Source organism: Cyprinus carpio, chromosome B3, assembly GCF_018340385.1.
Source record: "Cyprinus carpio isolate SPL01 chromosome B3, ASM1834038v1, whole genome shotgun sequence".
In the NCBI taxonomy this organism is placed as follows: domain Eukaryota; kingdom Metazoa; phylum Chordata; class Actinopteri; order Cypriniformes; family Cyprinidae; genus Cyprinus; species Cyprinus carpio.
In genome coordinates this window covers 4649118-4662569 of record NC_056599.1, presented here as the reverse complement: position 1 = coordinate 4662569, position 13452 = coordinate 4649118, and the positions used below count along the sequence as shown (strand labels likewise).

The 13452-nt window shown below is 37.1% G+C and overlaps 2 protein-coding genes across 4 annotated transcripts in view; one reads left to right on the top strand and one right to left on the bottom strand.

Moving 5' to 3' along the window:
* Nucleotides 1-13452, top strand: part of LOC109070911 — a 172745-nt gene that overhangs the window by 35520 nt on the left and 123773 nt on the right. The window lies entirely within an intron of this gene.
* The window catches only part of LOC122136711, a 102158-nt gene that overhangs the window by 14177 nt on the left and 74529 nt on the right, over nt 1-13452 (bottom strand). Inside the window, exons 13-14 of one of the 3 annotated variants that reach the window (XM_042721166.1) lie at nt 3039-3173; nt 2829-2915 (exon numbers count right to left, since the gene is read on the bottom strand). The exons of the other annotated variants lie outside the window; for them this stretch is intronic. Of the exons in view, the coding sequence (XP_042577100.1) occupies nt 2829-2915; nt 3039-3173 (222 nt within the window). The remainder of the gene's footprint in view (nt 1-2828; nt 2916-3038; nt 3174-13452) is intronic. 3 annotated transcript variants of the gene reach the window in all.

Genomic DNA, 13452 nt, shown 5'->3' with positions numbered 1-13452 from the left:
GCCCTTTTACTCAGAGAAGATGACAACACAGCTGCAAAATATCTATTAACCATTCACAATGTTAGACGTTAAACATGATTAACTCCATACTGACTGACTTTATCTTTTCATCTATTTAGATGGACTTTATTTATTATTATGTTGTTGTTATATATATGTGTTAATGCTTTGGCAACATTGTGCTACACAGTCATGCTGAAAAAGCTTAATTGAATTAAAAAAATGAGAGAGAGAGAGAGAGAGAGAGAGAGAGAGAGAGAGAGAGAGAGAGAGGGAGAGAGAGAGAGTGAGAGAGAGAGAGAGAGAGAGAGAGAGACAGAGAGAGAGAGAGAGGAGAGAGAGAGAGAGAGAGAGAGAGAGAGAGAGAGAGAGTTTCATCATCAGAGTCATGATCTGCATGAGCTCTTAGAATTTACTTTTTGTTTGCTATTTTGAGATGAGAGTTAGATCAAAAACGTTAAATATCTTAAAGAATATCAAATTCTGAACTGAACTTTCACAAGAAAAAACACATTTTTTGTTTGTTTTTAAAACCAGATATTCAGCGCTGAGGATCAGTTTCTAGCAGCATAGACCTACAGGAAAATCTGAGGGAAATTCAGAACAATCCTTCCAGATAAACCTCAACAGTTCAGAGAGGGAGACGCAGTGAGTACAGCTAACTGCACTGGACAATATTTATTCTCAAATACAAGGACATACAATTTAAAAATGACCTTTTTATAGTTTTCATAAACTAAAAATGCTAAAGAGCTAAAGCTACGGCTAGCCTACACTCTGACAATCCTCAATGTATCACTTCAAATGAGCCAGAGAACACTGACCAATCAGAGGAGAGGATACAGTAACCCCACTGCCATATGCAAATGAGCTCCCCACTCTGTCCATACAGTACCCCTCTGACGTCACAGCTGACTCTGCAAGGAACAACTATAAGCACTATAACTCTTTTTGCTGATTCGTTTAAAACTGGAGACTTCTGCAACCTCATTTTCTTCTCTGATCATCCCAGCGTCTGGCATGAAGCCATTATCAACCATTACCCCTCCGTAAAGAAGGAGGGCATCTGTAATGGCTGGAGAGTCAAAATCAGAGAACCACATGACCCTCACAACACAGTGATAACTGTGAACTCATATAAAAATGGCACAGTCATGGTACAGGTGTAGCCGGTCCTTTGCTGACCGCTGCTACCATCATCTGCGTTGTGTGTAAGAAGGCTCAGGACACTTTCACTTCTGTTCACCAAAGGGGATTTATTGACAGCCACGCCCAGCATTAATTTCTCTCTGTGGATTAACATGAATAAAGTTCATATCTTTCTCTCTCTTGGGCATTCCAAAGACATTCCTCTCACCAGCATATATAATGCGAACTCCACTTTAACAATTGAGTTTAACAATTGAGAAAGAGACCATTAACACTGAAACATAATATTAAAGTAGTACAAGAGTATAGAAAATAAACAATAAGAGTAAAATACCTGTGGATTAACATGAATAAAAGTTCATATCTTTCTCTCTCTTGGGCATTCCAAAGACATTCCTGTATGATATAATATTTGTTAGCTAATTAATGACTCAAAACCATGCCAATAGCATATCATATGTCCCACATGATATAACTTCATATTCTTAATCCACTCACGCATAAAACTTACAACAGAACACTGCATACAGTCTCAGGAGTACTTATAATAGAATATTTAGTCAATTATACACTTTGCAAACTTAATTCACCCATAAAATGAAGAGCTCTGACTAAACGCTTACCTCTCACCAGCATATATAATGCGAACTGACGAGAAGCGCGCACTCACTTGAAAATGGCGTCAGTCGAGCGCCAATAGAAATTATCAAAATAAAAGTCTCTAAACGGTGAATAGCAGCATCAACATATGTTGCTCAAAGAAAAACGGAAATAAATCAATAATACAATAACAAATAAACCCATAATACAATAAAAAGGATTTTAGTGAAAAACAATGTGTTACATTCAAACTGTATTCACTATAACTCGTTACACAGGGAAATCTAAAAACATTCCAGACTGACTACAGCGCGATAATGAAACAAGAGAAAGCCCTTTTATCTGAATATCTATCTTCTGAGCAGCAGCCCAGATCTCAAGCCCACGCCTGCAGACCACAGAGCTTTCCTCTCTGAGAGCATTCACAGTCAAACCCTTGAGACCTTCCTCAGACCACAGCCACATCACCCTCTATATAGAGCAGTCTGAAACACTACACAAACCAATCAAATGCACACAATTCTATCATTCAAATGGACAGAAGACAGTAGCACTAATTACATTAAAGATACTGAATCTTCAGAAATACAGTCCCTCTTACATTCTTTCCAAATACAGGAATACCCTAAAAATCAATTCAGCATCAATCAAGCAGTGAAAAATATAAATTACATATTCTATAAGACAGCACAAAGAAGAGATATGACAATTATTAAACCAAAGGAAAAGAAATTGGACACTGACAGATGGTTTGATTCAGACTGTAAGGGTCTGAGAAAAAAACCTCAGAAATGTATCAAATCAAAAACACCATCAATCAGAAAACCAGGAGCTCCGTCTTCATAACTGAGAGGAACTGAGACAAAACAACTCCACACTCCGCCGGAAGAAAAGCTCAGTTTCTGCAAGACCAGGGATTTGAATGATTTTTAATCTTCATTTTCATCTTATTTTCTGTCTGTCATTTTTTCTTTAATGATTTTTAATCTTCATTTTCATCTTATATTAATTAATATTAATATCACAGAGACACTGCTGCAGTTCAGCAGAGATCAGATCATAATTCAGCATATACTTACAGCCGAGCCCATATCTGCATTTATAAAGCCATCTGTCATTTGTCATCATCATCAGTACCACTGGTAAAACCACAATCATGATCATTCCTAAACACAGGAGAGCAATTATATTATAATTCATCAGCAGATTACAGTACATCATAACCAACATCAGGCTCAGTCAGTAATGATCATTATAATGATCTCAGATGATTATGAATATGAACTCACCTCCTCTGGCAGCTCCAAACGTGTAGAAGAGGAGGATGAATTGTAAAGTGGGCAGAATTTGAAAGGTCATATCAGCAACAAGATCAAAGATTTTAACTATCCGTCCACTTTTCTTCCCGACCTCTGTAACTAAAACTAGAAGAAACAGTTTGATCATTAACATCTGATTTGATTCAGTTTTGAATCATTATAATGGCAGTTTATCATGATAAAATTTACATCAACAACAGAAGCAGATGAACTGAACCAATCAATGTGACTCTGAGAGTTTTTATACAAACATATATATTGTGTTTATATTATAAACATATCAATAAATATAATGAAGTCATATAAAATAATAATATATCATAATATCACAAAGGTTCTTCATTGTTCTAATAAACAACAAACTTCATTAGTTTCTACTAATACTCTGAAGTGCAATATCAGATCAGAAATACTTACTGTAAGTGATTTTGCAGAGGCAGCACACAAACACGATCGCAAACAGCACTATTATCATGACTTTATTAAATACAGCATAATTCAGAAACCGTTCCCAAGCACTTGCGAAAAGAGCTGGAAGAAAAGAAGAGATAAAAATATCACATATAAACACAATCAAACTGTAAACACTGCACATGACAGAAGAATACACTTTATCATTGAACTGTAAATCATCTTGCTTTGCTATGATTTACTCTGAAGTCTTTCTGTTATGATCTGAGCTTCAGTCTGTCTCTAATACACAATCATATGGAGTCATTTCATTTAACTGAATGCAGATTTCCTTCATAATCAGCTGTAGATCAGAGTGTATTTCATAAGATCATAAAGTGATTCAGTCCTATAAACATACAGAGATTCTCTGAACACATGTATGTGTCATACACACATCACGCTTCATGTATGAGCTGCTCGGGGTTTCTGCATATGTTATGATTCATGTCATTCTGGTGATTTAGATTTGCTGCAGATCATTCAGAATTACAATGACATCTGAATTCTGACAACCACCATTTTTCTCATCTTTTAATGTGCATTTCAATGTTTTCATAATTGTGGTTGAGTGATATCTGTATTTGTTTACCTGAATAAATAACAACAGAGAAAACAGCATATTCTGCCACATAACTGTATTTCTGAATCCATGTTTTAATCTGGACTGTAAAACAGAAAAGACAGTAACAATCACAATATCATATAAACACCAACACAATGAAACACAAATAACACTATTTCATGTTTTATTTAATCCCTCACACAAAGATGATATAAAATCCAAACATCTGAGTATTAAGATTCATTCTCTCATCTCCACTGATAAACAAAGCAAATTAATCATACCTGAAAACCTATTTTTAATATACAGAGCCGCCCAGAGCAACAGGAGAGGCCTCAGGAAATAAAGAGCACAACAACACACCGTCTCACTCACAGATCCTGAAACAAAACAGATATTAATCATGAGTTATGATCCCTGATATTCACTGACACATTCATATACATACACACGTTTGTGAACGCTTTGAAATTTCTGCATTGATTAAATGTGGTCTGATCACAGTTTAACAAACACAGTATGACTGAACTAATAACACAAACAGCTGAGTACTTTACACATTTCACTGAGTACACTGAGCAGTCATTCACAGGTCAGGCTGGAGAAAGTAAGTGACCCCTTGAGTTCAGTGTGTTGATCCTCCTTCTGCAAACGTCTCCTGCAGCTGCTTATGAAACTCATTTCAGAGCATCCCTCCCAGCGCATCTGTTTCAGCTGATCAATATTTCTGGGCTGTCTTGACAGTACAGCCCTCTTCAGGTTATGCCACAGACAGTATCTGACAGTAATGGGCTTAACCCTTATGCACTGTTCGTTTGGGGGATTACTGGGTAAAAATTACTAAATGTTATTTTGTAACAAAATATAGTTGTTGTTTTTTAACAAATTTAAGTTTATTCAGTTTCTTAATATTCTTACTTCACATTTGTGCAATTTTTGGAGGATTTAATATATATATATATATATATATATATATATATATATATATATATATATATATATATATATATATATATATATATATATATATATATTGTTTTTAAAAAAATTATAAATAAATTAAAAATATTTTTTAAATTGTTTACACAAAAACAGCTTTTCATGTAAAATTATCTTTATAAAAGACCCACAATTTTAATTCATGGGGATAACATGGCCAATGTGCCGCAGTTTAATGCCAAATTGTTTCCATGTATTTGAAAATAAACACTTTTAAAATAAATAATAATAAAAAAAATTAATAATAAAAAAACATGAAATTTTAACTACAGCCACAGATGGCTCTAGAGCGTTACTCAATGGCTCATTTGTCATTTCCACATAGGTATAGATATTTTCAGTTTTTCAGTTGTTTTTTTCTTTTTCTTTTTTTTATTAGATTAATTTTAAGAGACAAAATATTGTAATAATCTAAAAAATACTCTGTCAAAGTTTAGCATTTTTGTACTGAAATATCTTTTTTTTTTTCAATTATGACAGATGATTGCAGTCAAACGTGCATGTGGTGCTGTATGTGTGTATTTAGTGTGTATTTAGTGTGTATGTGTGTGTTTGCATTTATCCTCCATCGTGGACGTGCTGTGGTGTCAGATACCAGATATCAATCCAGTTTAATTGTTTTATTTGTAGAGCTACCAAGTGTTGACAACCATACAAATTCTCGTGACATTTAGATAAAGCAAACTTTTTTCTTTTTTTTTTTCCCCAGCAAACATCATTGGAGGTCAAAAAAGACCCCAAACAGTGCACAAGGGTTTAGGTCAGGACTCATGTATTTTCTCTTTTTCCACCATACTTTAGTGAATTTACTTCTGAGCTTTTGGTCACTGTCTTGTCGGCTCACAAAAACAAAGCTTGAAGTCACAAACTTCTGTCCTGACATTCTCCTGTAAATGTCCTGATTTGTAATTTGCTTCTTTATTTTTTTATATATAAAAAATAACTATGTATGTATGTGTGTGTGTGTGTGTGTGTGTGTGTGTGTGTTTGTTTGTTTGTATATAGATAGATAGATAGATAGATAGATAGATAGATAGATAGATAGATAGATTACATTTGAAGATGGAAAAACATAAATCGCGATACAGCCTATAGATTATTAAACTTCAGAAGTCTATTAGAGGGTCTAAGATACAAAAGTGTATGATTTCATTAAAAAGAGCGCTGCACGTTGCAGTGTCACGATGTGTAGCTGTTGCGCGTTCAATAGGCTCGCGCTTCAGACTGCTTCAAAGTGATTCTCATTCAATGAACAGCGCATATTTATAGCAACAGATCGCTTATGAACTCGTTGATGAATTATGACAATGTCTACTTTATGACCTTTAATATAATATGCTTTAGACGGTTGTAAGAAAGCATATTTCATCTCTCATCTGAAGGATCAGCCCACAATAGTGTAGACATTTCAAAATAAGAGTCCCAGTGTTTTTCGGGCTTGATTTTAATTAAAAATCAAGGTGTTTTTTTTTTTGGGAGGGGGAGGGGGTTGTGGGGGTTCTGGCTGGGATGCTTCCCCACAGGAAGAAAAAAAGACTAAGAACATTATTTTGACACACATTATTCAATAAAAAGATTTCACTAGTATCAGTAAAATCTGTGTCCCATTCACTGAGAGAGACACTATATGACAAACCAAGGAGAATTCTTCCATTTAAATCCTGTAATTCTGCATAATTTACAATGCATAACAATGCATAATATGGGAATGTAATTAAATGTAATAGTAGCCTATGTAATTAAAATGAATTTCAATAAATACAAATATTGTTAAAAATCACACATTATTGTATGTAGTAGACCATTTTTTGGCCGTGGGTAATAGGAGGATTTTCAAATATACATATTTTTTTTTTATTTTAATTTTATTTTTATTTTTTTAAATTTTTTACACAGCAGTGGTTTCCTTTGCGTTGTCCTTTCATGAGCAGCATTCCTGCTCAGTGTTTTTCTGATTTCGAACACAAAAGCAAGACTTTCACAGTCTGAGAGTTTTCTGGAGGTCTCTATCTGTTATTCTGGGGTTCTCTCATCTTGTTCAGAGATGTCTGTTGTGCTCTCGCTGTGATCTCTGCAGGAGACCCGCTGCGAGGGAGAGTAAAAACAGCTCAGAATGATCTACATCTGTAGACAGGACACCTCAGCGTGGACTGATGTGAACACACAGGTCTTTAGTGATACTCTGTGCATCTCTGTGATGTGTTGTAGTGTCTTATGAAAGCTTCTGAGATTGAAGCATGGTTCACACTAACCAATCTTTATTGTGAGGAACAGATTTGCTTTTTGTGCCTTTGTTTAAAGGGAACAGCATCTTTGCAAATCACAATTTCAATTTCATCTCCTCCTTAGACACTAATTAGCTTTTGGAGAAGTTGTAATAGAGTGTGTCTTACCTATAACAGCCTCCCTATGAATTATTACTCAGTGTCTTCAATAAAACCCTGACCAGTACAGTTGTGTCTGTGTTATTAGTCTGGCCAGATGGTGTTTGTCTATAACTGTGACTTAGGTGAAGATCAGACCACATTTTATCAGTAATCAGTGCAGAAATATATTCACAAACGTATTCCTGCCACTGCATTAACAAACATATGACTGAAAGAGTTCAGGAGTGTGACGGTCATCATTAGAGGAAACACGAATCTCCCATCAAACACATGCTGCTTCAGTCACTGCTGTGAAGCTTTTGAGGACAGACCTCCTTTAAAAATATGACACTGAATATAAAACATAACTAATCCATAAAGTGTCATGTAAGTAGGTATGGTGTTTTTTTCAGATTAATTAAGATATTCTGTAATTATTAGAAACACTTACCCTCAGAAACACCCCAGAAGACAAAAGCAAAGAACATGATCATATTTGGACAGACGACTAGAAACAGATGAAGACGGAGGACTGAATCTAGAAAGAGAACAGAGAAAATAAATTAACATTAATTTAATCAGCAAATTAAGTTTGAATTAAATATTTAATTACATTTACATTCATTCATTTAATAGACTCTCCGCAACAAAGTGATTCACTCTTTTTCAAACGTTAATTACTAAAAGCCCTAAATGAACTTTATTGCAGCCAAAGAGAATATTCAGTCTACATCTGTCAACATTTCAGTGGTATTTGCAAAGACACACACACACACACACACACACACACACACACACACACACACAATCTCAGGGGGAAATGACATAGAGAGAGGAGGTTATACAGTCATTGACAAAAGTTTTGGCAGTGACATAAATCTTTTGTTTTGCAAAGTTTGCTGCTTCAGTATTTGTAGATTATCCTTTCATATGATTCTATAGTTTACAGAAAAACAATGATTTTTGGCAAAAACATTCAATGTATGTAATGAGTCAATATTTACAGTGTTGACCCTTGTTCTTCATAACCTCTGCAGTTCACTCTGGCATGCTGGATATCAGCTTCTGAGCCAAATCCTGACTGATGGCAATTCTTTCTTTCTTATTAGTTCTCGGAGTTGAGCACAATTTGTGGGCTTCTGCTTGTCCACTCGCCTTTTGAGGACTGACCACAGGTTCTCTGTGGGATTGAGACCTGGGGAGTTGTCTGGCCACGGATCCAAAATTTCACTGTAATGATCTTCGAGCCAGTTCTTTATCACTCTTGCTTTGTAACATGGTGCTCCTTCATGCTGGAAAATGCACGGCTGATCATCAAACTGCTCATGGATCGTTGGAAGAAGTCGCTCTTGCAGGACGTTTTGATGTCATTCTTTATTCCTGGCAGTGTTTTTGGACAACACTCCCTTGGTTGAAAAGCAACCCCACACATGGATGATCTCAGGATGCTTCACTGTTGGTACAACACAGCACTCATGGTAGCATTCACCTTTTCTTCTCTGAACAATTGATTTTCCAGATCTCCCAAACAGTGGGAACGGAGCTTCATCAGAGAAAATAACTTTGCACCAGTCTTCTGCTGTCCAATCCTTGTGCTTCCTGCAGATTTTCAGTCTGTCCCTGAGGTTTTTCTTGGAGAGAGATGTGGCTTCTTTACTGCTCTTCTTGACACCAGGCTGTTGTCCAGAAGTCTTGTCCTCACTGTGTGTGCAGATGCTCTTGCTGACTCCTCAGGAGGAGACGGTCCTGGACACTCTGGACACTCTGGGAGGTTGAGAGCTGTCTTCACTGCAGTCGAACCTCTCTCTTTGAAGTTCTCGATGATCCGGTAAATGGATATTTCATGTGCAATATTCTTTGCAGCAATTGTGAGGCTGTTTTGATGCAAAGTGACAATGCCTGCACATTTTTCTTCGGAGGTAACCATTGCTAGCACAGAAACACAATAATTGGAAGCACTTCTTCCCTCCTTTCACAGCAATCAGTCTGCTCTTATAATCCAGTCAGAACCAGCACATCAGACTAGCACTCATTCACGCTTTCCGTGTGCTCATGATATGATCAGTATAATAATGTTATCTGGTCATTTTGTGCTGGAGCCAAAAAGAGTGAAATTTGCATTTTTTTGTGATAAATGTTTTTTTTTTTTTTTGCCAGTGAAGCTTTTAGCAATTATTTAAAATGCATCTGATCACTCTACACAATAATCTAGAACAATGTGAATGAACAGCACAACAGCTTAAGCTGCAAACTTTGCAAAACACAACATTCATGTCACTGCCAGAACCTTTATCCATCACTGTATGTTCACTTACCAAGCAGTCTTGGTTCCAAACTTGTTTGAGCTGAAAACACAGATCTCTGTTTATTGTAAACTGTACATGTGTATTGTCCCTCATCTTCAGCTCTCAGATCGTCCAGACGGAGGGAGAAGTTTCCCTGTTGAATCTGATCAGTGAAGAAATGAGCTCTGTCCTGATAATCCTGCTGCGCTTGACTCTCACCGTCCTGATACAGATGAACCAGAGTCTCTTTTCTTCTCCACTCCACCTTCAGATCATTTGATAGCAAACTTTTGGCACAAAAACAGGGCAAAACCACTGAAGATCCCAGAGGAGCAACCAGAGGAGCAGAGGAAACTTTCACTGTAAAAAAAAAAAAGAAAACAATTCATTTTCTCCATATTGTGACCTTCTGTTAAAGCAAAAGAACTGTGAATGGTATTTTGGACATGAAGATGCAGTTTTGAGCAGGGTTAGACTGGGACACAGTTTCAGGACGGGAAATCTCACACTCATCAAGGCCATCCTATACATCCACAGCAAATTCTCAAACCACACACAGCAATATTATTTGTATGGCCATCACATTAAGAGGTTTGAAATCCTTAGGCTGGGGCCAGACTGGACCGGCCATCAAGAGAACCGGGACAATTCACTGGTGGCCTGCTGCCCTGTTTTTTATTTTTATATATTATTATTATTGTATAATTGCCTGCCAAATGTACTAAAGCGATTATTTCTGAATTCGCCATTCGATAATAAATCTTTAATAAATCATGAATCAGTTAGTCATGACTGGCAATGCTTCGGCTCGCGCGCTCTCTGCCAAACGGTTTAGATCAGACTCAGAGTAATCAATGCGAGAGAGAGAATGAGTGGACTGTGAAGCGCACAGCTGTGGCCTAACGGTGGGGCAGCTGTGGCCTAACGGTGAGAGATTTGGACTTGTAACCAGAAGGTCGCAGGTTCGAGTCTCGGTGCTGGCAGGAGTTGTAGGTGGGAGGGAGTAAATGAACAGCGCTCTCTTCCACCCTCAATACCCATGGCTGAAGTGCCCTTGAGCAAGGCACTGAACCCCCAGTTGCTCCCCGGGCGCTGGATCTATAGCTGCCCACTGCTCCGCGTGTGTGTTCACGGTGTGTTCACTTCTCACTGCTGTGTGTGTACACTTGGATGGGTTAAATGCAGAGCACCAATTTCGAGTATGGGTCACCATACTTGACAAATGTCACGACTTTCACTTTCACAGCTGGAGCAGAGAAGAGAAACTACTGTTCAGGGTTTCAAGTGCAGGTCAGTTTCATCTGTAAACATGCTATTGTAGTTTTGTCTTTGTTTACTCAGTTAAGCAGCAGCAGCACATTGCTCACCATCACTCAAAATACTGTATAAAGGACATCATTATATTGTAATGTTACAGTAGTTATTTAGCAGAAAAATAATCATATCGTTTTATAATAGGTTTAGAGGGAGCTAGGGCAGACAACAACACAACCAATTAACCATGGTTTTACTATGAATACAAAGACGATGTATCCCTCGTTACAGTGCCCCTGGTTGTCCGTGTTTCAGAATTTGTTTGTGTGTATGGGAGAGCATGAAAAACCAGATCTGAACTTTTCTCTCTCTTTTTTTTTCCAAAAAGATTTTCAGATGTCCACTTGAGGGGACAGTATGCAGTTTTGGTTTTAACTTAAGCGATACTGTATCAATACTAATACAGTACTACACTGTAAAACTTGATAAGTTAAGAATACTCAAAACATTTGAGGAAACTTATTGCCTCAAAATATTTGAGTAAACAAATTAAATTTTAAGTTAATAGCGCTTAAAATTTTTATGACAAGTGGGGCAGGGCTGAGAGCCATGGGAGCCAAGCCAAGCCTCGCTTCCATGATCAGTGTTGGGCAGTTACGCGTTACTCTAATTTGATTACTTTTTTAGTAACTGAGTTATCTAAGGCGTTATAATTTTCAAAATAGTAATTAGAGTATAGTTACAAGCCAAGGTCTCTTTACGTTACTGCCGCGTTACATTGCTGACCGAATGCAGTGTTTTATAATCTAGAGATTGTAAAGAGGATGTAGCACACGCACTGTCAAGTCAAGTGCCAGTGGATTAGAGACCTGCTCCCGCGAGACCCGACGCAACAGAGAGCGGCGTGGGACAAGTCTTGATAGACGAGTGCAGAGACTCGTGTGTGTGCAGGATGCCGGAAAATAAAATGATTTACGGGACTCCTGCAAAATAGAAATATCTAAAGATAAAATATCTAAAACAAATAAATTGCTATTCATCTATTGCACAAAAGCAGCAATAACTAATATAAAATATAAACGATTAACAGGAGCAAGTTATATGCAGAGTTTCTATTTAGGCTATAACCATAGACTGTAGGCTATAAAAACAGGCTATAACACGTGTTTGCAGCATTTAGGAAAGTAGTGCTGAAATTTGCATGCTCACGAATCCTCTCATTATAACACATGAATTGTAGACATTATGAAAGATTCATTATGCATATATTTATTGTGTTAGAACAGAGATTTGTGAGATTGTGATGAACTGAGATGTCTTTTAGAGATTATAAATGCAGCACTCTGCTGGCATTCTGCCAAAACCATGTACGCAGCAGTCACTTGCTTTAGTGAAAAATAACAGTGTTCTGTGAATGTTGATGCTTTAAAAACAAATATTTATCGAGAGCGTAAATGCTGGGATTTCATAAATTTCATGGAGAAAAAAGTAACATAACTAGTAATGTAACTTGCCCAACACTGTCCATGATCCCACCCCACTCATCACAATGATCATTATATACAACTTGCTTCCGTTAACAGCACATTCATTCAGATCTTTATAGTTAAGTGCTAGTTAGCAACAGCACACTGGTATGTACTAACATTGTTATCAAAAAGACTCACAATATTTGCATATAAATAGTTAAACAACATCAGTATATATAGCCTTTAAGGTTTGCTGTCCATCCTCAACCTAACCACAGGCTCTACTCTTCACCACAACGGTAACACTACAAAACCAACATAACAGAAACATATATGACGTGACATACAGCCAAGTGTGGTGACCCATACTCAGAATTGGTGCTCTGCATTTAACCCATCCAAAGTGCACACACACAGCAGTGAACACACACACACTGTGAACACACACCCGGAGCAGTGAACACACACACAGCAGTGAACACACACACACACACACACACACACACACACACACACCCGGAGCAGTGGGTATCATTTATGCTGCGGCGCCCGGGGAGCAGTTGGGGGTTCAGTGTCTTGCTCAAGGACACCTCAGTCGTGATATTGCCGGCCCGAGACTCAAACCCACAACCTTAGGGTTAGGAGTTAAACTCTCTACCCACTAACCCACGACTTCCCCAAATATATAAATCCTAACATAACACAACATTTAAGTACTAACTTATGTCTCTCTATGTTAATCTTGTGTAAAAACACTTAATTTCTACATTTATTTTCCTTTTTGGCTGATGTAAAGCATGCTGGGAACTAGAAAACGCAATCATTTTAAGTTCACCTCACTACAACAGCATTTTGAGTTTACAGAACTTATTTCAATTAAGTCCAATGAACTTTCATTATTATTTGAGTGAAATTAACTCATTTCATTTAATTAATTTCACTGTTCGGTTTTACAGTGTACCACAGTAATAATGTGTGTATTTGACAAATCAATGA